Source organism: Macrotis lagotis, chromosome 1 (genome assembly GCF_037893015.1).
Source record: "Macrotis lagotis isolate mMagLag1 chromosome 1, bilby.v1.9.chrom.fasta, whole genome shotgun sequence".
NCBI lineage: Eukaryota > Metazoa > Chordata > Mammalia > Peramelemorphia > Peramelidae > Macrotis > Macrotis lagotis.
This window is the reverse complement of record NC_133658.1, coordinates 905,115,422-905,143,114: the sequence shown is the minus strand read 5'-3', so window position 1 is coordinate 905,143,114 and position 27,693 is coordinate 905,115,422. Positions and strand designations below refer to the sequence as shown.

At 37.7% G+C, this 27,693-nt stretch overlaps 1 protein-coding gene across 1 annotated transcript; it reads right to left on the bottom strand.

The window, feature by feature from the left end:
• Positions 1 to 225: 225 nt before the first annotated feature.
• LOC141508622 (uncharacterized) lies at positions 226 to 23,048 on the bottom strand. Its single transcript, XM_074217403.1, has 3 exons — positions 21,470 to 23,048; positions 14,694 to 14,699; positions 226 to 1,202 (listed from the first exon to the last, which is right to left on the bottom strand). Exons 1-3 carry the CDS (start codon positions 23,046 to 23,048, stop codon positions 226 to 228), a joined length of 2,562 nt encoding a protein of 853 aa, XP_074073504.1.
• Between the last annotated feature and the right edge of the window lie 4,645 nt (positions 23,049 to 27,693).

The following is a 27,693-nucleotide window of genomic DNA, read 5'->3' as shown; positions in this document are numbered from 1 at the left end:
AAGAACTGTCATCTTTTATTATTTGAATATCCAACAAATAACTCACTGGACACATATTAAATTCTTAATAATGTTTTTCCATTCTTTAATTTCCAATGCTATATATATATATATATATATATATATATATATATATATATATATATATATATATATATATATATATATATATATACTGGTTGATCTGCCACAGAAGGCTTTCCTAAACCAGTTACATCAAAAAATCTATTCTCCAGGATAAATCTCTTCATGTTTAATCTCGCAAGACGGCTTTCCTATGTTTTTCACAAGATGTTTCTCTCCAGAATGAATCTTCTGATGTACAATGAGGTTTGAACTCCGACTGAAGGCTTTGCCACATTCATTACATTTATAAGGCTTCTCTCCAGTATGAATCATCTTATGCCTAATAAGCAGTGAACTCTGAATGAAAGCTTTCCCACATTCATCACATTTGTAAGGCTTTTCTCCAGTATGAATTCTATGGTGTTTAAAAAGATCTGAGCTTTGAGTGAAGGCTTTCCCACATTCTTTACATTTATAAGGCTTCTCTCCAGTATGAATCTTCTGGTGTACAATAAGGTTTGAACTCTGAATGAAGGATTTCCCACATTCATTACATTTATAAGACTTCTCTCCAGTATGAATTATCTGATGTATAATAAGAGTTGAGCTTTCACTGAAGCCTTTCCCACATTCAAAACATTTGTAAGGCTTCTCTCCATTATGAACTCTCTGGTGCTTAAGAAGAGTAGAGTATTGAGTGAAGGCTTTCCCACACTCCTCACATTTATAAGGCTTTTCTCCAGTATGAATTCTCTGGTGCTTAACCAGAGTTGAATTTTGAGTGAAGGCTTTCCCACATTCATTACATTTGTAAGGCTTCTCTCCAATATGGGTTTTCTGATGTACAATAAGATTTGAGCTCTGACTGAAGGCTTTCCCACACTCATTACATTTATAAGGTTTTTCTCCAGTATGAATTCTCTGGTGCATAACAAGTGTTGAATTTTGAGTGAAGGCTTTCCCACATTCCTTACATTTATAAGGCTTCTCTTTAGTATGGATCCTCTGATGTAAAATAAGAGTTGAGCTTTCCATGAAGGCTTTCCCACACTCATCACATTTATAAGGCTTCTCTCCAGTGTGAATCTTCTGATGTCGAATAATTCTTGACTTGCGAGTGAATGTTTTCCCACATTCTTTACATTTATAAAGTTTCTCAACTTTGTAGTCTTTATCATGGTCAGAAAAGTCTGAACCTGAACTAAAGGCTTCCTCACATTCCTTATCTTTATAAGTGTTGTCTCCAGGTTGGATCTTCCTTTTTCTCAAATTCCTTTCGTACTTTACCTCCTGATTCTTTTCCTGGTTCTCACTTTCCCCACAAGCAGAGGAGCCATGGTCAGTACTGCTGAGTTTTTCACATTTTTCTTTATGGGATGATTCTTTTTCAGGGATATGCTCTTTTGGAGCTGCCTCTGTGACCTTTCTTCTATGGTCCAAGTCTGAAAAAGAGTAATATAAAATACAAATATTATTAGTGCTCTGAACTTTGAGAAGGAAACCAAAGAGGAAGTAATGCAACTGAAATTGATTCTCAGAAAAAAGTAGCATTTTATACAATCAATTTTTGAAGCCTCCTTTTCAGTTTCTCTAGAAGTAAAAAGAAATATATAGGATAAATTAGAAATCATTGCTAAAGGAAAGGCAATAGATTTAGAGGTTGGGAAAGGCTTCTTACAGAAGATGGGATTTTAGTAAGGATTTTCAAAAAGTCAAGGAAGCCAGCGGGTAGAGATGTAGAGAGAGAGCATTCCAGACATGTCAGTCAAGGAGAGAAAATACAAGAGGCAAAGAGATGGATCCTTCCCTTTGTGAAACATCAGAGATGCCATGGTCACTGAATCAAAGAGTACATATGGTGAGAATAAGGTCTAAAAATGTTGGAAAGTTAGTAAGGGCCTGGATTTGGGTCCTAAATGAAGGATTTTATTTTTGATTCTTGGGATGTTTGATTCACTGGTCCTACTTAATTGTAATAAAAGGATCTAATATCTTTATTAGACTTTTAATTTTGCCAAGTATTTTCTATGATCTACTCATGCTAACAACATATCCACTAAGGTAGCATGGTGAAAGAAATTCTTATTTAACCCATGAAGAAGAGAGAGGATCACAGAGTTTCAAGGTCTTACCCAGGTAACAGGTTAAGTCAAGAATAATAGATAGTCACCCATATGACATTTTTGTTTTTCTCCTAGCAAAATTATGGTATGGAAGTTATTATCCAGCTAAATTTATGTGAAAGACATTGATTTTTTTGTCCAGCTTTTGGGTCTTCCTCCTACCCAGCCCCACAAGAAATTTCTGGATATCTAAATGGGAAACAAACAGAAGTGTAGAGGTAAGGTCCTAGGAGAAACAAAATATAGGCTCTCATCTATCACAATCATTCTGTCTCAGGACTTCTGTAGTCATTACTTTTGCAGGATAGACATCCCAGTGACTTGTGTGCTCATTGATAGAGCATGGCATTGAATCAACAAAGTGATTAGCAAATTTTTTCTAGTGGGCCAGTTGCATACTGGGGAACTCAGGGGTTGGAGTATAGATAGAAACATGAAGAGAAGCCAGAACAGAATTCAGGGGCATCCATGATAAATTGTTATGACATGGATGAAGATTAAATAAAGAGTAATTAAAAGAAAGGTAGGGAAAGAACAAACATTTTAAAGCAAGCACTATGTGCCAAGGACTGGAATAATTAAGCCTACTTTCAGAAATTATCTTATTCAATTCAACAATATTGAGAGGTAAATGCTATTATGATACTCATGTACAGTTGAAGAAATAGGCATACAGAGTTCAAGTGACTTACCCACAATCACTTGTTTATAACTAGTAAATTCCTGCCCTCAGATTTGAAATCAAATCTTCCTGATTCCATCCTAGCACTCTTTCCATGGCTACTTTTTAAGAGTGGTGAACCAAGTCAGAGGAAAACCAAGAGAGAATGGCATCATAAAATCCCCAAGAGTGAAGTGAAGTCCACTACCAAATCCTTTAGAGAAGTCAAGAATGAGGAATGAGAAAAATATTATTAGATTTGCCAATTATGAGATCACTGGTAACTTTGACGGGTATAGGATTCAGAAAATCCACTCTATCCCAGAATTGGAGATGCTGAGCAGTCTTCAAAGGGACCTTCAACAAATCCAGAAATGAATCTCTATTGTCATATATCCAAGAAGTGATCAGTTAACTTCTACATGGAGAAAAATCTCACCACCTCTTCAAGGAGCCCAGTTCACTTCTGGACCATGATAAATTTTAGCAAGTTTGTTCTGAAGAAATCCTCTATTTGCCCCTTTGCAAATGCCATGCATCACCCCAGGTTCTACTTTAAAAACACAACAAATATAAATCCTCTTCCATATGATAGTTCTTCCAATAAGGAAGCAGCTTTTATTTCCTCATAAGTCTTTTCTATAGATTTTTAATTTTTGATTATAACAATTTGATTTTTTTCTTAATTTTTTTTTAGGTTTTTGCAAGGCAAGTGGGGTTAAGTGGCTTGCCCAAGACCACACAGCTAGGTAATTATTAACTTTCTGAGACCAGATTTGAACCCAGGTACTCCTGACTCCAGGGCCGGTGCTTTATCCACTGTGCCACCTAGCCGCCCCTTTCTTAATTTTTTAAATCAAGTCAGCTAATGACATCCATTATTCAAAGAGGGAATGCCTAGTTTTATTTATTAATTCAACTTTTTCTTTCAATTTTGCTCATCTGTTTTTTAAATTTTTCAGTATTTATATTTTGTTGTTTTACTGAGTGTTTAATTTGTCAGTTTTCTAGGGGCTTTTTGGTTGCATAATCAATTTGTTGATCTACTCTTTCTTCCCTTTATTAACAAAATGATTTAGAGAGATAAATTTGCTCCTAAATACTGTTTTGGTGGCAGACCACAAACTTTCACATATTGTCCCATAATTGTCATTACTTAATGAAATAGTATTTTTAAAGCAATTTTTCATTTGATCCTCCTATTTCTTAGTATAATAATAATTTTAAATCTTTGATTAAAAAATCAGTAATTAAATATTTTATTGCATCATGACTCATAGAATATGTATTTAGTATTTCTTCTTTTCTGTATCAGTTAGTGAAGTTTTTATGCCCTAATTAATGATCATTTTTTTTGTGAAGGTGTCAAATAGAGTTGAGAAATAAGTGTACTTTTACCTATTCCCATTTAATATTCTCCAATATTCACTCTCTCATATTCTTCATGTCTTTTTTATGTTTTGTTTAGCTTTACCTAGGTCTGTGAAGGATAAAATTAGGACCCCAACTATTACAACTTTTATTATTTATTTTCCTCCTTTAATTCATTTAATTTTTCCTTTGTGAATTTAAGTGCTATGTCATTTGGTACATATGTAATTAATGTTACTAATTTATCATCTATATTTCCTTTCAGAAAAATGTAGTTTCCCTGATTTATATGTGTATAAATATATATATATATATATATATGTATAGTTGATTTTTCTGAGATAATGATCACTAATCTTTCTTAATAGATTCTGTTCTCGGGGCGGTTAAGTGGTGTAGTGGATAAAGCACCGGCCTTGGAGTCAGGAGTACCTGGGTTCAAATCTGGTCTCAGACATTTAATAATTACCTAGCTGTGTGGCCTTGAGCAAGCCACTTAACCCCATTGCCTTGCAAAAAAAAACTAAAAAAAAACAAAAACAACCCCCCCCAAAACTAGATTCTGTTCTGACACATTTTAAAATTCTGAGAATATCTCCAGTCAAGTGAGTTTCATTCTAAATAACATATTGTAAGATTCTGATTTCTTATCAATACATCAGTCACTAAACAGTCATTAAAATGTTTATAAAGTTTGTCCTTCATTTTTGAAGAAGACCATAACATTAGGGAGGTGATGCCATGACAAGTGCATGAATTGGAGTTGAGTGAGAGGGTATTGTGTTAAGTCATCAGACTAACTTCCTTCTCCAGAGCCATCTGGGTCCAGTGCCCAGAAATGAATGAGGATGATTGGAGACAGCCTTGGATGCAAGGCAATCAGGGTTAAGTGACTTGCCCAAGGTCACACAGCTAGTAGGTGTCAAGTGTCTGAGGTCAGATTCGAACTCCTGTCCTCCTGACTCCAAAGCTAGTGTCCCATTAACTGTGAAAAGAAACAAAAGACAGTCTCTTCCTCCAAAGAACTCATAAATATAAAGGTGGAAATAGGAGCAAGCAAATCCATTCAAACAAATTCTACAAAAGATCTATAGGAAATAATTAAGAGAGATTAGGAAAGGTTTCCTTTAGAAGATAGTATTTTAGTTGGAACTTAAAGGGAAGCCAGTAGATGGAGATGAAGGGGGAAAAGCATTTTAGGAAAAGCTAGAGAAAACGCTTCCAGAAAATGAAGCAGGTTGGGTTATAAAGAGTTTTGAACCAAATAGAGCGTTTTGTATTATGTGGAGGTGATAGGGAAATCATTGATGTTTGTTAAGTACAGCATGAAATGGTCAAACCTGTTCTTTAGAAAAAATCACTTTGGTGACTGAATGGAAGATGGATTGGATTGAGGAGAGACTTGAGATGGATAGACCCAGCATTGGCTATTACAATAATCCATGAGTGAGGTGATGTGGACCTGCTCCAAATGGTGACAGTATTAAGGGGAAGAAGGAGGCATATTTCAGAGATGTTATAAGGGTGAAATTAATAGGCCCTGAAAACAGACAAGATAAGAGGAGGGAATCATACTGAGAAATAGTGAAAAATCTAGGACAAAGCCTAGTTTGTTAGACTGAGGGACTGGGAGGGTCTTGTTTCTTTCTACAGTAATAAGAAAAGTAGGAGTATAATAAGGTTTAGGTGGAAATTTAATGAGTTCAGTTTGGGACATGTTGAGTTTTAAGATATTTTCTAGATTTCCAGTTTGAGGTATGTGAAAGGAAGTTGGAGATGCAAGAGTGGAGGTCAGTCAAGAGGTTTTAGCAAGATAGGTAGATTTGAGAATGGCCAACATAAAGATAGCAATTAAGTCCCTGGACACTGATGAGATCACCAAGTGAAGCAACAACCAAGGAGAAGAGGAGGATCCTAATCTGGGACATCAATGGATAAAAGATGTGATCTAAATCAGTATTCGCCAAAGGTGAGTGATCAAATGGATAGGAGAACCAGGAAAGAGACCAGTTTCCTGAAAACCTAGAGGAAAAGTGTATCAAGGAGGAGGGGGTGATCAACGGGGTCAAAGACTGCAGAGAGTTCAAGGAAAATGATAATTGAAATGGCCATTGGATTTAGTAATGAATAATTAGTAACTTTGGGAAAAGCAGTTTCAGTGGAATGGTAAAGTCAAAAGCTGGATTCTAAGGGTTAAGAAGAGAGCTAATGCAAAGAAGGTAGAGGCATTTATGGTTAGATGACCTTTTCAAGGAGTTTAGCTACAACAGGTAGAAGAGAATAAATAGGATGATAGTCAAAACAGAAGGATTAAGTGAGTTTTTTTTCAGGATGGGGAGATAAGGGCCTGTTTGCCGGCAGTAGGGAATTCGCCAGTAAGAGAAGAGGTTGAAGGCAAGTGAAAGACTGAAGATGACAGAATGGAAAATCCTTGGGAGGAGATGGGATGGAATAGATTCTCTTAGACAAGTAGAGGCATTAACCTTGGCAAGAAATAAATTCATTTCCTTATGTGATATGGGGTGAAGGAGGAGATAATCAGTGACAAAAGGTGGCCATCCATGAAATAAGATGGGGAATTAAAGAGTAAAGGAAGCTCATGGCAAATGATCTTAATTTTTTTCTATAAATTATGAGGCAAGGTTCTCAACTGAAAGAATGGGGAGCCATGGGAGGCTTAGGAGGGATGAAAGGGTTGGAAGCATCACTGTGGAGAGTGAATTGATTTTGGGAAGTATAGTAGGATTATCTAGCAACAGTGAGGACCCACTTGAAATGATAGTGTAATTTGTAGTGGACCCAAGTCAAAATAGTTGCATGATTTTTTCCATCTTCATTCAGTAGCACGTGTAGAGAAGTGAAGGTGTCAAATGATGAGAGTGATCCAAGGTTGAAGATGGGCTGTGCTTCATCAGTGATTTGATAAGGGAATCCCAGAGGACATGGTAGTAAATTGGTTCCCCAAGAGGTCAAGATGAGACTAGTGCAGAGGAGTTGACTTGAGAGAGGACTGAAGCATTGAGGAATGGGAGGTTACAGTTGTACAAAGGGTTAGGTTATATATGTAAGGGCAGACAGAGAGACATGGGAAGCCAATAGATTAGGGGCCAATACGATTGCAGAATTCTTGATCATGGGTGTGGTACATTTGTAAGTGAAGGCAAGATCAAGGGTGTGACCATCTTTGGGTATAATTGAGGTAAGGTAGTAGTTTTGAGGACCCAAGTGAAAGTATTTGAGGGAAAGTAAATATTTATGTTGCAGAACTCTACTATAAAAAGACAGGAATTGAGGATTAGAGAAAAAGTTTTATCCATGTACCAAACTCATTGAGGAAAGAAGGGTTTGAACTGAAGTTCTGTTGTTGAATTGTTTCAGTCATGTCCAACTCTTCATGACCCCTGTGGGGGTTTCTCATCAAAGATATTAGAATGGTTTTGCCATTTCCTCTCTGGTCATTTTACAGATAAGAAAATGAGGCAAATAGGGTTAAGTGACCTGCTCAGAGTCACCCAACTAGGAAGTATCTGAAGCCAGATTTGAACTCATGGAAATGTGTCTTCCTGACTTCAAACTTAGCATTTTACCCACTGCTCTAGAGTTTTATAGATTACTAGCTACCAGGATTGTGATTGGGCAGTAGAAGTGACTAGCATGAACCTAAAGGAAGAAAGGATTCTGAGTGAAGGGGTAGTGAGAGACTTTGGATAGAGAAGTGGGGAGTCATGGAATGAGTAAAGGTACATCCAGTATTGGAAAGAATGACCATGGAGGCTGAGTCATTAGGGAAACTCAGGTTTCCATAAGAGTTAGAATATGGAAAGAGAGAGAGAGAAAGATTTAGGATGGAGGGATACTTTTTGTCTCTGGAAAATCATTCCAGAGGGCACAGTGGAAAAGGAGGGTGGCATTTGTTTGGAACTTTGGGATGGAAATTGAGGGGTTTAGGAATAAAGGATTGGGAGTGGGGGATGAGCAATGAGGTTTGGATCATGATCAAGAGGAGTTCCGAATCACTAGGATATATAGGGTATGACAGAGAGTAGGAGTAGCTATCACTGAGTGGAAGGGGCTTCCCAAAGGAATCTGGAGAAAAGTGTAGCATGAGATGTCCAAAGGCTAGAGGCTAGGCAGGAAACGGCACCAGAAGATAAAAATCAAAGCAACATAGCAGAAGTCCTTACTTCCTACCATCTATCCTCTTCCTCAAGGGACAGGTGCAGAAGGAGATAGGATTGATGCCAAAGGGAAGGTTTCTCCACTTTGTATTGGAGCTTCTCCATATCAGGGGGATCAGGAGGCAGCAGGAAGTAGCAGTTGTCTTGGGCTTTGCAAATAGAAGTTGTCTAGCCTGGAGAGCCCCAATCTACTAGGAGGAGGGTAGTTAGGTGGCAAATCTAGAATCAGGAGATTCCTCTCCCTGAGTTCAAATCTGATCTTAGGCACTTAACTTCTATGTGGCACTGTGCAAGTCACTGCACTCTGTTTGCCTCAGTTTCCTTGTTTGGAAAATGACCTGAATCTTTGTCAAGAAAATTGTACATAACTGAACAACAACTTCGTATTCCCTTATTTTTGTTTGCCCCTATTTCCCTGTTGTTTGAAATGTAATTCTGTGCCAAACTACATGTTTTTGTGTGAATGTGGTTTTTTTCTTTCCTCCAGTTCAAATGAAAGATTCAAATGTCCCTCACTCCCCCCCTCACCTTCATCATGTTCCTTCATCATATTTTTTAATTTTCATCATTCTTCTCCCTTGACCTTCCCCTCCCTGCTGTGCATTCTTCTCCCCTTTTTTTCTAATTTTAAGATCATCAGAACATTTCACTATTAGAGCCCTCAAATTAGACTCCCTCTATGATTCCTGATGATGAGAGTTCTGAGAATATTCATGTGTCATCTCTCCTTATTAGAATGTAAACAGTTCATCCTTGTTTAGTCAATATGATGATTGATTGCTCATGTTTAATTTTTAGGCTTCTCTTATTTATATTGTATATGAAATTTTGTTTGTATATGAAATTTTCTCCTCAATATGGTCTTTTTAACCATTTAGCAATGGTTGGAAGTCCTATACTTCATTAAAGATCCATTTTTCCCCCAGAGAGTCATATTCAATTTTTTTTGCAAGGTAGTGGGGTTAAGTTACTTTCCCAAGGTCACACAGCTAAGTAATTTATTGTGTCCAAGCCAGATTTAAACTCAGGTCTTCCTGACTCCAGGGCCAGTGTTCTGTCCACTGCACCACCTAACTTCCCCTTATACTCAATTTTGGCAGAGAAATATTCCTTATCTTTTGCCTTCTTGAATATCATGACCTAAACTCCTCTCCTTTACACAGGTGACTGGTAATCTTTTATGATGCTGACTTTGGCTTCTTGGCACTTGATTTTTTCTTTCTTTCTTACTGTTTGCAATTTTTTTCTTTGACCTGAGAATTCTAGGAGCTGACCATAATATTCCCAGGATCTTTTATTTTAGAGTTCCTGGCTAGGAGATAACCAGTGGATTCTTTCTATTTCTATCTTACCTCCTACCTCTAAGAGATCTGAGCAATTTTCTTTTCTGATTTCTTTTTTTTTTAGGTTTTTTTGCAAGGCAAATAAGTGGCTTGCCCAAGGCCACACAGCTAGGTAATTATTAAGTGTCTGAGACCAGATTTGAACCCAGGTACTACTGACTCCAGGGCTGGTGCTTTATCCACTGTGCCACCCAGCCACCCCTCCTTTCTGATTTCTAGAAGAATAATTGCTAGAACAGTTTTTAAAATCATGTTTTTTTAGGTAAACCAATGATTCTTAAATATTTCTCTGCCATCTTTTTTCCCTAGGGCATTTGTATTTTCTAAAAAAATACCTTATAGTTTTCTCAATTTTTTCAGCCTTTTTTGTTGTCTTGTGGAAGCATTAGGTTCTAATTCTTAATGCAAAACTTTCCAGTTTTGTTGTGAAGATCAACTGTTTTATATATATATGTGTGTATATATATATATGTATATACACACAAGACACACACTTACTTATACACATATATGCACTTTTTATGTCTTTTAAAAACCTAAGGCTTTCTATAACAACTTAGTGACTCAGCCAAGGTCTCCGAAAGGAAATGACTCTTCAGCTGAGTAGTGACTGGATCAGTGAGTGGAAGTGTTGAACCTGGGAAGGGAGAGCATTCCAGACATGGATGATTGGCAAGCAGCCTGTGCAAAACCAGTGTCCAGATGGGAAACAAGAACGAGGCTATATATCTGCCATATAGACTATGTGGGGATAAAGTAATGTGGGATTACTTTGGAATGCTAAGTAAGAAGTACCATGAGATGACTTCTAATGACAAACTTGGGATTGTTTTTATCCATGTATTGTAAAGGTATTAATTAGTGAGCTTCATGACCATGAGGAACAGGAAAGTGACGTGATAAGTCAGTCTATCAATAAACATTTGTTAAAATCGAGTATGCGCATGGAACTATGTCCCTCAGAGGGCTCCCATGAGAAAAATCCTTTGAAAACCTTAAAGTGTTGAAGAAATTGGGAGCTGGCATAATAGTTATTATGAGTTTGATTTGGATACTGTAAGAAGGTTGGATTTGAGAAGGGACAGTCTGAAAGATCAAAGAAAAATTCTTGTGATAGGTCAGATGAGGTGATGAGAAGCTGAACTAGAGTTGCCTTGTCAGAAGAGATAAAAGAATATATATGAGAGATTCCAGGGAAGGACAGTGAATAAGACTTGGCAACTGGTTGGGTATGAGGGAAGAACGAGACTCGATGCAGAGGAACACAACAAGGCTGGCAACTTGGGTCCTTGAAAAAACAGGGAAACCCTTGCCAGAAGAAAGAAACTTCCGACAGGTGGATTAGGGGGGAAAGATAATGTTTAGGGGGAACGTGATGGGTGTTAAGTTTAGGATGTTTCAAGTATGAAAAGCTCAAATGATATTGAAGTTGCTAGAGAGAAATAGGAAAAATAGGATTGATGATAGAGAGCTGGGAGCCGTCTACTTAGAAATACTAGTAGGACCTATGTAAGGGAAGGAGAAATAAGATGGAGAACAAAGAGAGAGGACCTAAGACAGAATTTTGGAGACCTCTCTCTGCCTGGCTATCCTCCAAAACACACACACACACACACACACACACACACACACACACACACACACACACACACACACATATATACATACATACATACACTGATTTTTTTTTTAGGTTTTTGCTAGGCAAATGGGGTTAAGTGGCTTGCCCAAGGCCACACAGCTAGGTAATTATTAAGTGTCTGAGACCGGATTTGGACCCAGGTACTCCTGACTCCAGGGCTGGTGCTTTATCCGCTACGCCACCTAGCCGCCCCACATACACTGATTTTTAAAAAATGAGAGTCTACCTATACAAATGAAGAGGGTTAATTAGTGACCTCAGCTTACTCTTCTTTGCACTTGCTACCTTGTCTGGTTTAAGCTCCACAGATCAAGATGCTCCCATAGTAGGTAACCTCTGGTGTCTTTCTTCCCTTCTCCTGCTTTCTATCTCCTTTCCCTCATCTCCCTCTCCACTTTAGATTGCAAGCCCCTGGAGGGCAGGGGCTATCATTCTTTTAATTGTGTTCCCAGTGTCTGGCACATAGCTGAAATCTAATGTTTGTTGGATTGGTTTGTATAACTTCATGGGGGAGAACTGAGTAAAATGTAAGTATCTGGGAAAATGTATGAGATCAGGGAATGTTTGTAGACAACCTGGGAGCCAAAGTATAAGAAGAAATTAAGGCCAAGTTTTGAGGTATCTGTAATCTCTTTGCTGCCTCACCACCATTCTGCTATACTCTTCTTAAGGATTTCCATTAAACATTTCCCTATCATCTGCTTCCTTACAGATCTCTAGAAGTTCATTTACACTTCTCAGGAAGAGTCCTCAGGAAATCTGATTCCATTCCAGTGATTCAGGGATTTACTCCTCCCTCTGATCTCGTATACCTGCCTGCCTCCTGTAACCTCAGGGGGATCAAATAAAAAGTGTTTGAGCAAGTTCAAAATGGCTGAAGAGAGCTAGTTGTTAAATTTGCATTGTGAACACTTAAAAATTGGTAAAGGCTACACATCAGGGCTTATTTCATTGATTATTTAAAATTAAGTGATAGGAAAATATTTATGATGCCAATTAAGCTTTAAAATGTCTTGGGTTCAATTTAGGGAGTGGCATCTGGAGGGGCAGAGCCGGTTATTAAATATTTACCAGCAGACTTCAGGATAAAGTTATTACTTCCCAACAATGGTTATGGCAAAGACTGGACATTTCTAGAACTTAAGACTTCCTGAAGTGCTGGATCAAAGAGGTAAGCAAGGATAGACTGGAGGAGAACCCAACCCCAACTTCTCCCATACCTCAGAACCTGTGGATACGCTTAAGTTCCCCAAAATGACAAATGTATTATTGAAGATCTGGAAACTTTACCATCAGTGAAAGTAAGTGGGAGCCTGAAAAATCATGGAATTGCCACTGTGCAGAGTACACCTTTATCGAGGACTAATTCAGTCCTCAATAACAAGGGTCCTTAAGAATTCCCACTTTGAGACTTGGCTTGTGCAGTGCCATGTGATCTCTCAACAGAGACAGTGGACAACTAATCTCAGGGAGGTTGAAGGAGATTGAAGAGAGGGTTCTAGTGAACTTTGGAACTCATCCTCTTTTGAACACATGACTTTATCAATAAGATGGCAAGGAGGAGGCTACCAGCCCTGGAGTCATGAGTACCTGAGTTCAAATCTGGCCTCAGACACTTAATAATTACCTAGCTGTGTGGCCTTGGGCAAGCCACTTAACCCCATTGCCTTGCAAAAACTAAACAAACAAAAAAAAAAGATGGCAAGAAGGGAAGCAGGGTTTTTTTCCCCCCTCTTCCAGGAGGTGAATAGCTGCTCTTTGTGCACAACTAATGGTCTAATGGCCAAGGCAAAAAGAGGAAGACCTGATCTGGAAAAGCCCATCACTGACCAAGAATGTTCTCTCTTAAATCCCCTCATAGAGCATCTATAACATTCCCACTCATACTTTGTTTAAAGCTTTCAGTGATGGGGCAGTTAGGTAGTGCTGGACCCTAGAGTCAGGATGGACCTGAGTTCAAATGTGATCTCCCCTTTATTTCTCTCCTCCCCTCAACCTCTCAAATAAGACCTCTGAGGAATGAGTCTTTCTTCCACTTTAGATTACCTTTTTGCTCTTTGGGACTGCTGTAATTATGAGGAAATTTTCCTAGGATGGAGGTAAAAATTTACCTATTACTACTTTTTCTAAGCATAAATCACCATGTCATTGCTTATGTTTTGTGTATAACAAACTCTTATAACAATTATTCTAAGGACAATATAAAGGCTTCTAGGTTCAAACTGGTTCCCCTATGCTGGGTTTTAGGGAGTTTCTTTTAGATGAAAAGTTCTGAGTAATTACACCTTGCTTCGGAACTTCTGATTATAAAAAAATCCCTATGTGTTGGCCAAGGTTGGACTTTCTGCCTACCTCTACTTTTGCATCTGTCTCTAGTTACCCTATGACCACTTTGTGATTGAGGCAATATGTATTTTACTGGAGACATTTATGAAGCAAAATATCAAGAAATATGATCGTGTCCATGAATTGAGAGGACAGCTAGGAAGTGTGGTGCCATAGAGTGCCAGATCTGGAGTCAAGGAGACATGACTTCAAATCCAACCTCAGACACTTAGGAGCTGTGTGACCCTGAGCAAATCACTTCACCTTGTTTGCCTCAGTTTTCTCACCTGTAAAATAAGCTGGAGAAGGAAATGGTGAACAGCCCCATTATCTCTTCCAAGAAAATCACAAATGGGGTCTTAAAGAGTCAGACAAGACTGAAAAATGGTGAAATAACAGCAAAGAACATGACATGAAAAAACTACTTGAAAAGTTTTCAGGACTCTGTTCCATTAATGCAATGAAAAAATCAGGAATCTAAAGGAATAAAGAAGAACCATATCACTCACCTCCTGACAGACAGAAGAAATGCAAAGCCAACACAGAGAATGCTTTCCTTCTGCTCTATGCAGGTTTGTGATGCTTGCTTTTTTACTTTGGAAGGGGTTCGGTTTTTTCTTTTTTCTTTTTTGGTCCAATGGGGAAGAGAATAATAAATGGGACAGATTTTATTCCAGAGTCAAAAATAAGAAAATGTATTTATTTATAAAAATAAATGTTATGAATATTTTATAAATCATACTTATGCTTTATATTATGAATTTATTTATAATTTTGATAAAATTATATTTATAAATGGGTTTTAAGTATTATTAAGGAAATTTTATTTGTAAAAATGGTTATATTTGTTTAATGGAAAAACAACAAATACATATCCTATCAAATTGAGGAGAAAATTAATTGATTTAAAAGAAGAAACCGATGAAGTGATTGATTTGTTCAAATCAAAACATTTTTAAAATCAGGACAAAAGAGCAGTAGAACCTTGACCTCCAGTGATATATAGGATGCCAGAGTCAAATGTGGAGTTGCGGAATATGAATTCACCAGTCTCTTACTCCCCTTCCCCAGTCTTTGGCACCTGATTCCTATCTGCATGGTAAGATGAACAATAAAGAAGGGTGCCTACACTATCTTCCAGGATTGTGGTTTTGCATACACTGGGGCAGAAGGAGATTGAAGAGAGGGTTGTAGTGAACTCTGGAAGTACAGTTGCCCACAGGTCTGGAGTCTGCACAGAGCTAAGTCCTTATCATGAGGACAAGCTGGTGGAGCTACTGGAAGCTCTGTGGAGTGAGAATGTCTCCTATGCCCTCTTGTGGCATGACCAGAGAGGTCCAGAGTTGATGATGCTGAAGTGGCCCATGATGACAGGATGTTTGGTAAGGGGCTGCAAACAACCTGGGGGCCTTGTGGTCTCTACCACCTGCGCCTAAGCCTGGAGGCCACTCAGGACCTAGGTAGATGATCCCCATCCTTGTTAGAGTAGCACTCACTCTTGAGAAAGGTTTTTGGCCCAGGCTAATTTGGTTTGGGAATGTTTGTGGAAAACAAGGGAGCCCTCTAACAAAGGAACTCTTTCTCATAATAAGTAACCATGTTTGGGATAGCCAGATAAGTGGTTCTTGGGGGGGAAGGATTCACTAGACCCATTGTATGTATATGATTTGCCATTACTGGGGTAGACCTCTGGATTCTTGAAGACCCCCATACTCACCCTGGAGCTATTGTATTTGATACCCTTTCCTCTCCCACACCCTATCCTTCCTTCCCTTTTGCCTCTGTTGGTTTTTCGGACTGTCCCTGCCTCTGTCACTATCTCTATGTCTCTGTTTCTCTCACCCTACTTCCATTCCATTCCTTCTCTCCCTCTTTTCTGTGGACTCATACTTTCTTTACCTTTCAACTTGTTTCCTTTACTATTTCTTATTTTCCTTGCCTTGTCAACTTTTCTACCTTGGGGATCACTCCTAGCCTCCTTAATCTATGACCCCTTTTATCTCATTCTGTTTCCTTCAACCTGCACTCACTGAAGCCAGAAATAATAATTCAACCTGCAGAGTATTTAACTTCCTCATCTCCTCAAAATCCTTATTTCTTCAGGTCCAGTCCTATCTTCTGCTGGAGGTCTTCACGATTCTTCCAAATCCCAATTCTTTCCTCTTTTCCATTGCCTTTCTTCTAGTCTCCCTCAATCTTGTGTGAATGTTAATTTCTACATTGTCTCCCCAATGACAGAATATCTGGAGGCTGGTGAAAATGCTACTGACTATATTTAACTTCCAAGAGGTTGGCATGTATGCATCATGGATCAACCTAACTTTGGGGGCCATAACTCCGGGTTCCCTAAGACTTAGAATTAATGATTAACAGAAGACTACTGAGGGATTTTAAGAGATGTACACACACACACACACACACACACACACACACATACAGACTTAACAAAGAAACAAAGAAACTAAAGAGAAGGGGCGGCTAGGTGGCGCAGTGGATAAAGCACCGGGCCTGGAGTCAGGAGTACTGGGTTCAAATCCAGTCTCAGACACTTAATAATTACCTAGCTGTGTGGCCTTGGGCAAGCCATTTAACCCCATTTGCCTTGCAAAAACCTAAAAAAAAAAAGAAACTAAAGAGAAATAAGTGAATAGGAATGCAAATATATAAAAGGGAAGGAAAATTTCAAAAAAATAAGAGAGGCAAAAAGCAATAATATTAAAAAAAACATGATGCTCACACAAGTAAAACATAATTAACTTTATGACACCTGGGTAGAAATAACTTAAAATAACAGGCTTCATTCTGAAGAATAATTTGGAACTAGGCCCCAAAAGTATAGCCCTGTGCAAAATTTTGCATACTTCTTTCTCCAACAATATCACTCTTAAGTCTATACCCCCAAAGAGACAAATATCAAAAACAAAATAGGGAAAGGACTTATAAGTACAAAAATATTTATAGAAGTTCTTTTTGTAGTGGTAAAGGAGATGTCCCTCAACTGGGGAATGGTCAAGCAAATTGCGGTATATGATTGTGTTGGAATACTATTGTGCTACAAGAAATACTGAACATAATAGTTTCAGAAAACCTAGGAAGATTTACATGAACTGATGCAGAATAAAGTGACCAGAAAGGAAACCCTGTACATAGCAGCAGCAATATCATATGGTGATTAACTGCAAACGGCTTAGCTAATCTCAACAATACAATGATTGAAGACAATTCAAAAGAACTCATAACAAAAAAAATCTGATAGAACCTGAATACTGATGGAGACATGATTTGTTTGTTTCCTTTTGCTCTGTATTTTCTTTCCCAACATAACTAATATGAAAATATGTATTACCTATGTCAAGTTGCTTATCTATTCATGGAGGGGGAGGAAAGGAAAGGAGGAAAGAAGTTTGGAATTCAAAATTTTAAAAACAAATTTTAAAAATATTTTTATGTGTAATTGGAAAAAAATCCACATAAGTAGAACATCACAAGACAAATAATCCTGAATGCCAATGTCAAAAATAATCCAAGAAAATTATCCAGAACTTCTGAGTATAGAAAACAAAGTGCCAATTACAAGAACCCACTGATTGCTCCCCTCCCCAAGACTAATAAAAGTAGGGATGGTAGAAGGGACAATCTGCTTGGAGAAGACAGGATGAAATGGGATCACTTGCTCATGAAAGAAGCTAGTCTTGGCAAGGAGAAGGGTGGATTCCTTATATGAGATGTGGTGAAAGAAGAAACAATAGCATCTGAAGATGTTAGATGAAGAAGGATAAGAGAATGCTCTTGGCAAATGAACTCAATTTTTAAAAAATGAAATATTAGGTGAGATTCCTTGCTGGGAGGGTTGGGGTAGGGAGGCTTGAAGAAGGAAGAAAAAGTTTGGAAAAGATGCTGTGATGAGTGAGGTCATGAAAGTGTAAAATTATTACCTTGCTACAGTTTAGGTCCAGTTAAAATTGTATAGTATCTACCCTTTTGTGGCTTGCTCTACTTTGATTCAACAGTACATGAATAGGCATACAAGACTGAAGCTTAGCAGGCCTAGATCAGTAATAGGAGAAAGAAGCAGGTGACTTGAGAGAGAGAAGTGTTGAGTTAAGTTGAGTTGAGTTGAGTTGAGTTGAGTTGAGTTGAGTTGAGTTGAGTTGAGTTGAGTTGATTCTCCAAAGACATCAAGATGAGAAACTGAGAAGAATGGAGCCAGTGCAGAAATCAAGGGTAGAAGAATTGACATTAGCATCAAGGAAAGGGTTTGGGATTGAAAGACAAGGAAAGTGGTTTCATGACAACAGATTAGGATCAGATAAAGGAATTTCAGAGTTCACAAACATAAAAGTGGAATACACCAGATCAGTCATGTAACCATCTCAGTGTATAGTTCAAGTGGTGTGAGGAGGTCATGAGAAATGAATAATCTGAAAGGCTAAGAGGGGAAGACATTTGGGGGAGTGCCACATGCAAGTAAGATGGAGACACCATACTGAGTTCATGGAAGAACTAGAACATCTTAACTGGACAGTGGTTGGCCAAGGACAAGGTTGGCCAAGAGACTCAAGAAAAGAACGGAACTTTTCCAACAAGGAGAGTATAGCTAGTACAACAGGAAGATGCTAGAAGAAGGGAAAATCAGAGTGAGGATAAACAAGAGGGTCTTGGGTCATCAGGCAATGACAAAGATAGAATGATAAAAATAATTTTATCAGATGAAGGAATTTTGAATGACATAGAAGAATGATTTCACTTTCTTGAAGCAATACTTTAAAGAAAATATCAGAAGCCAAATCAAATTTATATATTAAATCAATAAATATAAATGGTTTGAATTCTAACATTCAATGAATAATTACAGGATGGCTCAAAAATAAAAAAATCACTAATTACAGGAAACACATTTAATGCAAACACAAATTTCTGAACAGCTAGATAGTACACTGGGGTTAGAACCAGTAAGAGTGAGTTCCAATTCTACCTCATATATTTACTAACCATAACCTGGTAAAGTCAATCGATCTCTATCACCCTGCTTTTTTCCTCCCTAATGTTGAACAATCATTACTAAGGTCTCTTCTAGAGCCAGACTCATGTGACCTCCACTAAATTACACAAAGCTGGACTTTCTTACTATTAATTCTCAGGTTGAGTAAGATTAAAATTGTTTGAGAAAACTTACTGACTTTTTTATACTTCTATAAATTCTCTATAGCAGAGCTTAACAAATTTTTTCTGTCAAGGACAAGACAGTAGATAGTTTAGACTTTGTGGGTCAAAAGGTAAAAGCAAGACTATTGTGTGAGTATTTATAGAACAAGAGAAGAAAAAATTTTCCACAAATTTTTATTGATGAAATTCAAAGTATTGTTAACAGGTACATTTTATTTGTAAGTCCACTAATGATGGTACTGTAATTTTTTTGTATAACATTTTGCTTCATAGGAGTTCAAAATTAGTATTTCCTATCATCAAAATTTCACATGTCTATCTGTTAATGCTGATCTGTCTTGAAACTTTATGAATTTCATCTTTAAAAATGTCCTTTCACACAGATGGGTATTACCAAATACTGATATCAATCCAAGAGCACATGATTTTCATTGAACATATACATTACTTAGAAGTGTCTATTACATTCTTCTCTTGATATTTGCCTTTCAGCATGTCATTTCTTTGCAGATTAATCACCTCTATTTGAAGAACAGGTAGAAGCTCAATTCCCCCCATTAAATGGACTTTGAAATAAGGATTTCTTTTTGAACTTGTTTCAAGATCTGAAAAATACTGCTAGAACTGTAGTTTGAGCTGAGAAAATATATCCATTGAAAATATGTGTGAGAATAGAGATCTTGTACCTTATTTTAATTTCTGACAGCATGGAAAGTATCAAAAGCAGCTTGATACTCTTCAAGATTCAAACAATGTCATTGAACTAACTGTATCACAGTATATTTCATATATAAGCACTGTTTTACCTTGTAATTTTAATTGAAACCATTGAGAAACATTATCAAACATTATCAATTCAGCAGTAAAATTTTTTCCCCAAAGTCATTTAGTGTTTTATAATAGTGATCGAGGGAGGGTATTTTTCTTTAATATAGAAAAATTCCAATCTTTATCCTAAGCTCAAAAATTTACAGTAAACCTTGTCTTCTTTTCTTGTTTTGACATGATAAGTATGCACTGGCAATAAAACAGTGTCACAGTACACACAGTAAACACAGTTCCATAGTACTCAAAACACTGTTGAGATATAACTCACTGAGATTTCTAGACTACCGAGCAGCAATGGGAAGTGATGAGAGTGCCATACACATTTAGTCACAACTATTCAATTCTGTCACATTACAGCAAATGTAGCCTTAGACATAACATGAATGAATGAGGGTGGTGTCTGTATTCCAATAAAACTTTATAAGGACAGATTCTTGAACAGATAGATTCCCACATTCATTTTATTTATAAAACATCTCTAAAGCATGAATACATTACAACCATGAGCTGAGACTGAAACTTTTCCCAAATACAGCATGTTTATAAAATTTTTTTCCCTTGTGAATGTTTTGCTGTCAAATGAATCTGGTGTTCTGAGTGCTTCCCCCCCCCCCCCCAATTCCTTAGCCCCAGTAGTATTTACATGTAGGAATTTCCTCCAGGTATTTCTGAGGAAATTTGTAAATTTTTTTGTGAATCCCATGAAAAATCACTAGAGAAATTGAAGGGAAAATATTGTGACTCTCCTTTAAGAAAATAATCAACATCTAGTCCTGAGGAATCCTATGATTGAATGCTAATGTAAACATTTCTGGGAACTGGGAGGGAAGCATATATGCTAGGGAGAAGCTGTCATGATCTAACAAATCTGTTCTGCTTATAAATCTTGTCATGTTAAAATGCATGTTCATAGCCCTGTCTGCTATTATTTTCTTAAGAAAGAAAAGAAAAAGAAATAATTTTATGTCTTTATTTTATATAAATTCTGCAAAGTGTTTAAAATAAAATAAAAGTAAGTCCTTAAATTGGCAATTTTGATACATGATATACAATCTGACTGGTGTTCCTTGCTAGGAGATCTGAATGTTGCATTATCCAAATACTACCCAATAACGTTCACTGACATTTAGAGTTATAATATTTGCTTTAAGTCACAGATGTTTTATAAGTATAGAATTTAACATGTATTTATTAAGCAGGTTTAAGATAAATTATAATGAATGAAGAGAAGATGTTGAATATATTTCAAGAAAGCTAAATGAAATCAATCAACTCATTGATAGCTTAAATCATGATCTCTATATATTGATTCATAATGGTACATGCTATTTATTGTATCATTTTTTGGTAGAAAAAACTGAAACTTTCAATGTTCCAACTACAAAATTTTCAAGAAAAAAATGATTCACTTTATTGTTATGATCACTTATTTTAAATATGAAATGTGATGGAAAATACCAAATAATGTATGAATTTCAAAGCATTCCAATTTCTCATTCTGAAATCTCCAAAATGAATATCTGTTATGAATTTGGTAAATGTACTCGGCAGTATGAATCCTCTGCTGTAGTATAAGACTTCACTGCTGCTGATGGAATTGTTTTCTCCTCTTTATTTCTTTCTGGAGAAAAGTTTTCAAATAACACGTGAAAAGTCACAGAATGCTTTAGCACATCGATTGCATTTCTAAGATTTCTCTCCAGTATGAATTCGCTGGTGCCGGATCAGGGAGGAATTTGTAATAAAGTGTTTCCCACATGTATTACATTTATAAGGTGTTTCTCCAGTATGAATTTTCCTGTGTTTATCAAGATCTGAACTTTGAATGAAGGCTTTCCCACATTCATTGCATTTATAAGGTTTCTCTCTAATATGTGTTCTCTGATGTAGGATCATGTGAGATTTTCGAATGAAAGCTTTCCCACATTCATTACATTTGTAAGGCTTTTCTCCAAAATGAATCATCTGATGTCGAATAAGATTTGAACTCTGAATGAAAGTTTTCCCACATTCATCACATTTGTAAGGTTTCTCTCCAGTGTGATTCTTCTGATGTCGAATGAGTCTTGATTTTCGAGTGAAGGCTTTCCCACATTCATCACAGTTATAAAGCTTCTCTCCAGTATGAATCATCTGGTGTCGAATAAGATTTGAACTCTGATTGAAGGTTTTCCCACATTCATTACATTTATAAGGCCTCTCTCCAGTATGAATCTTTTGATGTCGATTAAGTCTTGAGATGCAAGTGAATGCTCTTTCACATTCATTACATTTAAAAAGTTTCTCTCCAGTAGGACTCTTCTTAGGCTCTGTAAGATTTGAACATTGTCCAAAGGCTCTCCCAATTTCGCTACATTTATAAGGCATCTCTCCACTGTGAATCATCTGATGCATAATGTGGTTTGAGCTCTGAAAGAAGGTTTTCCCACATTTGTTCCACTTAAATTGCTTTTCTTGAGTATGAACTATCTTATGCCTGACAAGCTTTGAGCTCTGAATGAAGGCTTTCCCACATTCATTACATGTATAAGGCTTCTCTCCAGTATGAATCACCTGATGCCGAATAAGATTTGAGCTCTGAATGAAGGTTTTCCCGCATTCGTTACATCTGTAGGGCTTCTCCCCAGTATGAATCTTCTGATGTCTAATAAGTCTTGATTTGCGAGTGAATACTTTCCCACATTCATTACATTTGTAAGGCTTCTCCCCAGTATGAATCTTCTGATGTCGAGTAAGATTTGAGTTCAGAATGAAGGATTTCCCACACTCGTCACATACAAAAGGCTTCTCTTCAATATGAATCTTCTGGTGTCGAATAAGTCTTGAATTGCGGGTGAATGCTTTCCCACATTTATTACATTTAAAAAGTTTCTCTCCAGTGTGAATCATCTGGTGTCGAATAAGATTTGAGCTCTGAATGAAAGTTTTCCCACACTCATTACATTTATAAGGCTTCTCCCCGGTATGAATCTTCTGATGTCGATTAAGTCTTGAGATGCAAGTGAATGCTCTCTCACATTCATTACATTTAAAAGGCTTCTGTCCAGCAGGGATCTTCTTATGTTCTGGAAGACTTGAGTGTTGACTGAAGGCTTTCCCACATTCATTATATTCATGACAGTTTTCTCCAGTATGACTCTGTTGATGTTTCGGCATTTTTCTGACATTACTTCCCTTCTTTACCTGCTGTCTTTTTTTCTGACACTCACTTTTCCCAATTTCCCTAAGAGTAGAATAGCAAAGATCAGCCCATATGAGTCTTTCTACTTTTAACCCATGGGATGATTCTTCTCCTGTAATGTTTTCTTTTGGAGTTGCCTTTGTGGTCTCATTCCTCAACTCCATATCTGGAAAAAAAATTAATATAAAATGTGAATGTCCCTATTTCTCTGAGCTTGAAGAAAGGAAACTGGGAGGATGAGTTGATGCAAACAGTTGTATGACAGAAAGGAAGCATATGATGTTGAGTAATCTCATATCAGTCCTGATGTCTGTGGAGAAAATGGTCAGAAACACAGAGAAGCAATGAGGAAGCAACTAAAGACTTGAAACAGGAATTCCTTATGCATAAACTGAACAAACCACTGAAGAAGATTGAAATATTTAGAACAGTAGATTAGAATAAGATAAACCATCTTGGCCTTTGATTCATAAGAGATCAGAAAATAGTTAAAGCACAAATGATGAGAAGAGAAAATATCCCAAGAAGAGTAAGGATCATGGAAAACCATCTAGCATCAGCATCTGGGTTTCCATCATCTCAAGACTAATGTTATTATGGGAAGGCAGCATTGTATAAAAGATAGTCACTTGGATTTTGAATCAGAAAACCTGGATTCAAATCTCAGACCTTTTATTTACTTCTTTGGGCAAATGACCTTGGGTAAATCACTTGCTTTTTCTTGGCTTGTTTTCTCATATACAGAATGAGACCAGAATCTCTTAATATACTTTTTTGCAGGTTTGACTTTTGATCCTAATTAAGCACAATCAATATAAGGCTCTTTAAGCTTTTCCCTTTTTTTCATTATTTGATCATAACAACCCTACAATAAAGGTCCTGTAGGCATTTTATGTCTATTTTATACATGATGAACTGAGATTTGCAAAGTTATGTCTTACCTAGGGAAACAAAGTAACTAAGTATTTAATAGGGTATGTTCTATGTACAAAGGAATTCTCCTATGTCAAGCCTGGGGGAGATAGGTCTTTATATAAATATATATATATATATATAATTTAAATGTATATATGTGTGTATGCATGCATATATGCAAATATATGCATATAGATATCATATCACCTGATGTCCAATAAGATTTGAATGCTACATGAATGCTTTCCCCATAATTACTTTTATAAGGTTTCTTTCCAATATGAATCGTTTGATGTTGAATAAATGTGTATATGGACATAGAAAACAGATATTTGCTCTAGTCTATAGCTGTTTTCACCAATCAATTTATGAATTGGGAGGGTGATAATAGAGAAAAATAATATGAACATAGAAACCCCAAAGATTTATGAAGTGATTCCTATGAATCATTCTGTCTCTTTGGGTTCTTATGGCATTTGACTTTCCCGAAGAGACATCCTCATGACTTGAATGATAAAATATAGAGAACCATTCTGGAGCAGCACAGAGTACAGTTTCTAATAGTCAGTTTGTTTACTGGAGAAGGGGATAGTAAAGCATTATATTCACTTTTTAGGATGAAAAAGATGGCCTAGGGTAGAAACCTATGGGATAATCTGGGTTAGCTTTAGTAACATCAATTAAGAATGTATAAAAGACTGAGAAGTGGTGAGACAAGTAGGAAGAGAAGCACATTCATTTCTTGGGACCCAAGAATATTATATCTGTGAAGTGATTAAGGTTTACCATGGCAAATGCTTCAGAGACCTTAAAAAAAAAAAGAATAAAGATTAAGACCATTAGATTTGGCAGTTAAGAGATCATTGGCAACAGTGGAAAGTTACCAAGAACTGAAACTGGGTTTCAAGTGAGTTGTAAGAATAGAAGACAAATGTCATGGACTTCAGGAGTGAGAGGTAAGAAAGCAGAAGGTCCAAGGATAAAGGAATACTGGAGGAATTTAGCTGATAAGAGAAGAAGGTAAAGTGATCAGCAGCTGGGGTGGTTGGATCGAGTGGATTGGTTGTGGGCCTTCTTGTCGTTGCTGTTGCTGTTTGTCTGGTTTAGGATAAGAGTAACTTGGAATTATTTGTGAACTTCAGGGAAGGAGTCAGTAAATAGAGAGAGACAAGATTAAAGAATGGCGCTGATAGCAAGGGCAATCTGCTGAAACAGTCAAGGGGATATGGGAGGAAAGGTGAGTGTAAAAGGGCAAGGAGAAAGGCTACTTAATTCTCTGGAGACTGGAGAGCAGGGAGAGATCACTGGGGATGAAATCAGGATGATGGGAGATGAAGGAGGGATGATGGGGGGAGGGAGCTCTTGGCAAAGAGCCTCAATTTGGGGGTTGAAATGTTGAGGTGAGATTCTTCACTGAGAGTATTAAAGGTAAGTGCTAGAGAAGGAAGGGAGCAGGTTTGGACCAGTATCTGGGGGCGAGAAAATAAGCTATGCTTTGGTAGAAATATCTATCAGGATCCATTTCCACTGTACTCCCACTCCCATATAGACTAAACTAATTCTTACACAGCACCGCCTTATTCAAATCCAATTCACATACATGTCATGGCATTACCTTCCTGATGTCAATGGTCTTCTTTGACAATAAAGGATAAACATCTATGACAACAATTAAAATTGTTCTCAGGGTTCACATTGACTCAGAGAAGTAAATAAAGCATTCCTGTTCATCTAAGTCCAAGAAACCAGGGGAAGCTCCAGCTTCTCCCTAAGGGGACTCAGGGGAAGAGGGATATTCTCATTGACCATCTTTTCCCAGCTCTAGCTATGTATATCTCCATTTGTCAACCCTGTGATTTCCGGGTTCCTAGAGTTAAAGGATGCCATGAAGCAAGAGGAATTTCCTATGGGATGATGAGGACCCCGACAGGCCAGTTGGGGAGAGAACCAACAGGACTTGAGGACCCTGGAGAAGTCTCAGAGTCTAGGTGCCTCTTTGTTCCTCTGGCTCTCAATAGGAGTCAGTGTTGAGTTCCTACTTCCAACTCTTTCAAGTCAATTCCTCAGACAAGAATTAAGGACCAACTTTACATATTTAGGAACAGCAGAGATCATCAGAGGTCTTTATCCTTCATGAGCTCATACTTGACCACCCTTGGCCCCAAAGCAGAGAAACTCAATAACAAAATGACCCTTCTCCCTAAAGTGGATTCACCATCATGGCCAGGACTTCTTGACTTCTCCATTATTATTCTTGGGCTTCTGACCCTCAGTTCTCTCCTGGACTGTTGCCTTCTGGATATGGGAAGCTCTAGTCTCCAGGCTTGGGTGGTCTCTTAATTTCCACCCTGGGGGTTCCCAGTCCAAATTCGTCCCTCCCAAACACTTGGGTTAAAATTCTCATACCTCAAGTACAGTTCATAACAGCTAAGAGACTAGGGTTTGAGGGCCCAGGGTGTAGATTAAATGGTCAAGGGTGGTGCAGTAGATGGAGCACAGGTTCTGGAGTTAAGAGAACCTGAGTTCAAATCCAGCCTCAGACACTAAACATTTAATACTTACTAGCTGTGTGATCCTGGGCAACTCACTCAACTTCCATCTGCCTCAGTTTCCTCAATTGTAAAATGGGAACCAAGTAAGATATTTATGTTTACAAAGCACTTATGTTGCCTGGAACAAGTAAGTTCTTAATAAATGCTTATTTTTTCTCCTTCCCTTCTTTTTCCCTTTCTCTATAATCCCAACTCTTAGACAGGACTTTGAAAGTAACAAACATAAAGACTTATTTATTGACTGAATGATTGCCTAACGGAATCTCTCATCCCAATCCCCTTCTTCCAACCTTTCTCTTCTTGCTGCAATTAGTCTTGGAAGTGGGGCTCTATGGGAGAAAGAGGTAAGTTGCAGACTTTAATATCTAATGCAAGAAAAACTTCCTTCCAATTTGGACTGTACCAAAGTACTTGAGGCACTGTCAGGAGGGAGGAACTCTCTCAAACTCGAGGTCTTCATACAGAAGTTGAGTGACAACTATCTGGAAACCTAATGGAGGGCATTCTAGGTTAGGGGTGGATTAAACTATCAGATGCCTCTGAGATGCCTCAGGTTCAGCTGGGAGATTCTGGGTCTGTGCCTCTTTCTGCCAATGGCCAGGAACTGTTAGTTGTGTTCAAAGTACAGCTTTTCCCCCTCCTGAAAGAGAAAAAAAGGGGCTGAAGGATGGTGTCTACCCTTCCTCTTTTTCTGGTGCAGCTCTGTACCCAAGCGGAGCCTGAGGAGGCTCTGTTAAGATAAATTTCTAATTTATCTCATATATATGTCTTATTTGTATATAGCTGCTTGCATGTTATCTCCACATTAGCCTGAGTCCTTCAAGAGCAGGGGCTTTCTTGCCTTTCCTTGTATCCTCTGAAGTTTGACCCAGTACCTAGGTGCTCAATAAATATTTATTGACTGACTGTTTAACCTCTTTCAGGAGGGGTGAACTTCATTGATCAAGTCCAATCCTGAGCAAAGTGTAAGACTCCAGGTTTCCTTACTGCTGAAGACCCTTCTCTTGCCTACTTGGAGGCAACCAAGGTCCTCTTTTGGGGCCCTTCTTGTTTCATTGACTCATTGATGGTAGACTTTCCAGATCCTCAAGATAGGTATATGAATGAGATCAGGGGAGATGATGGAATTGGGTTCTCCTTCACTTCCTTTTTTTTCTTCCTCTTTCTGACTGAATCCAAACATTCAGGGAATCTCAGGTTGTGGAGGTTTTCTGGATCTACTGGAAGGACACCTGCTAGGGGTAAGAACTTCATTCAACTGTGGCTCCAAAATGGGAATTCAGAATTTCACAGAGAGAAGATCCCTGAATCACTGGCATTGAGGAGTTTGGTGAGTGCCTTG

What these genes read in the sequence shown, in the direction of transcription:
- LOC141508622 (XM_074217403.1), bottom strand. Translation starts at nt 23,048, where the DNA reads ATGGAGTTGAGGAATGAGACCACAAAGGCAACTCCAAAAGAAAACATT.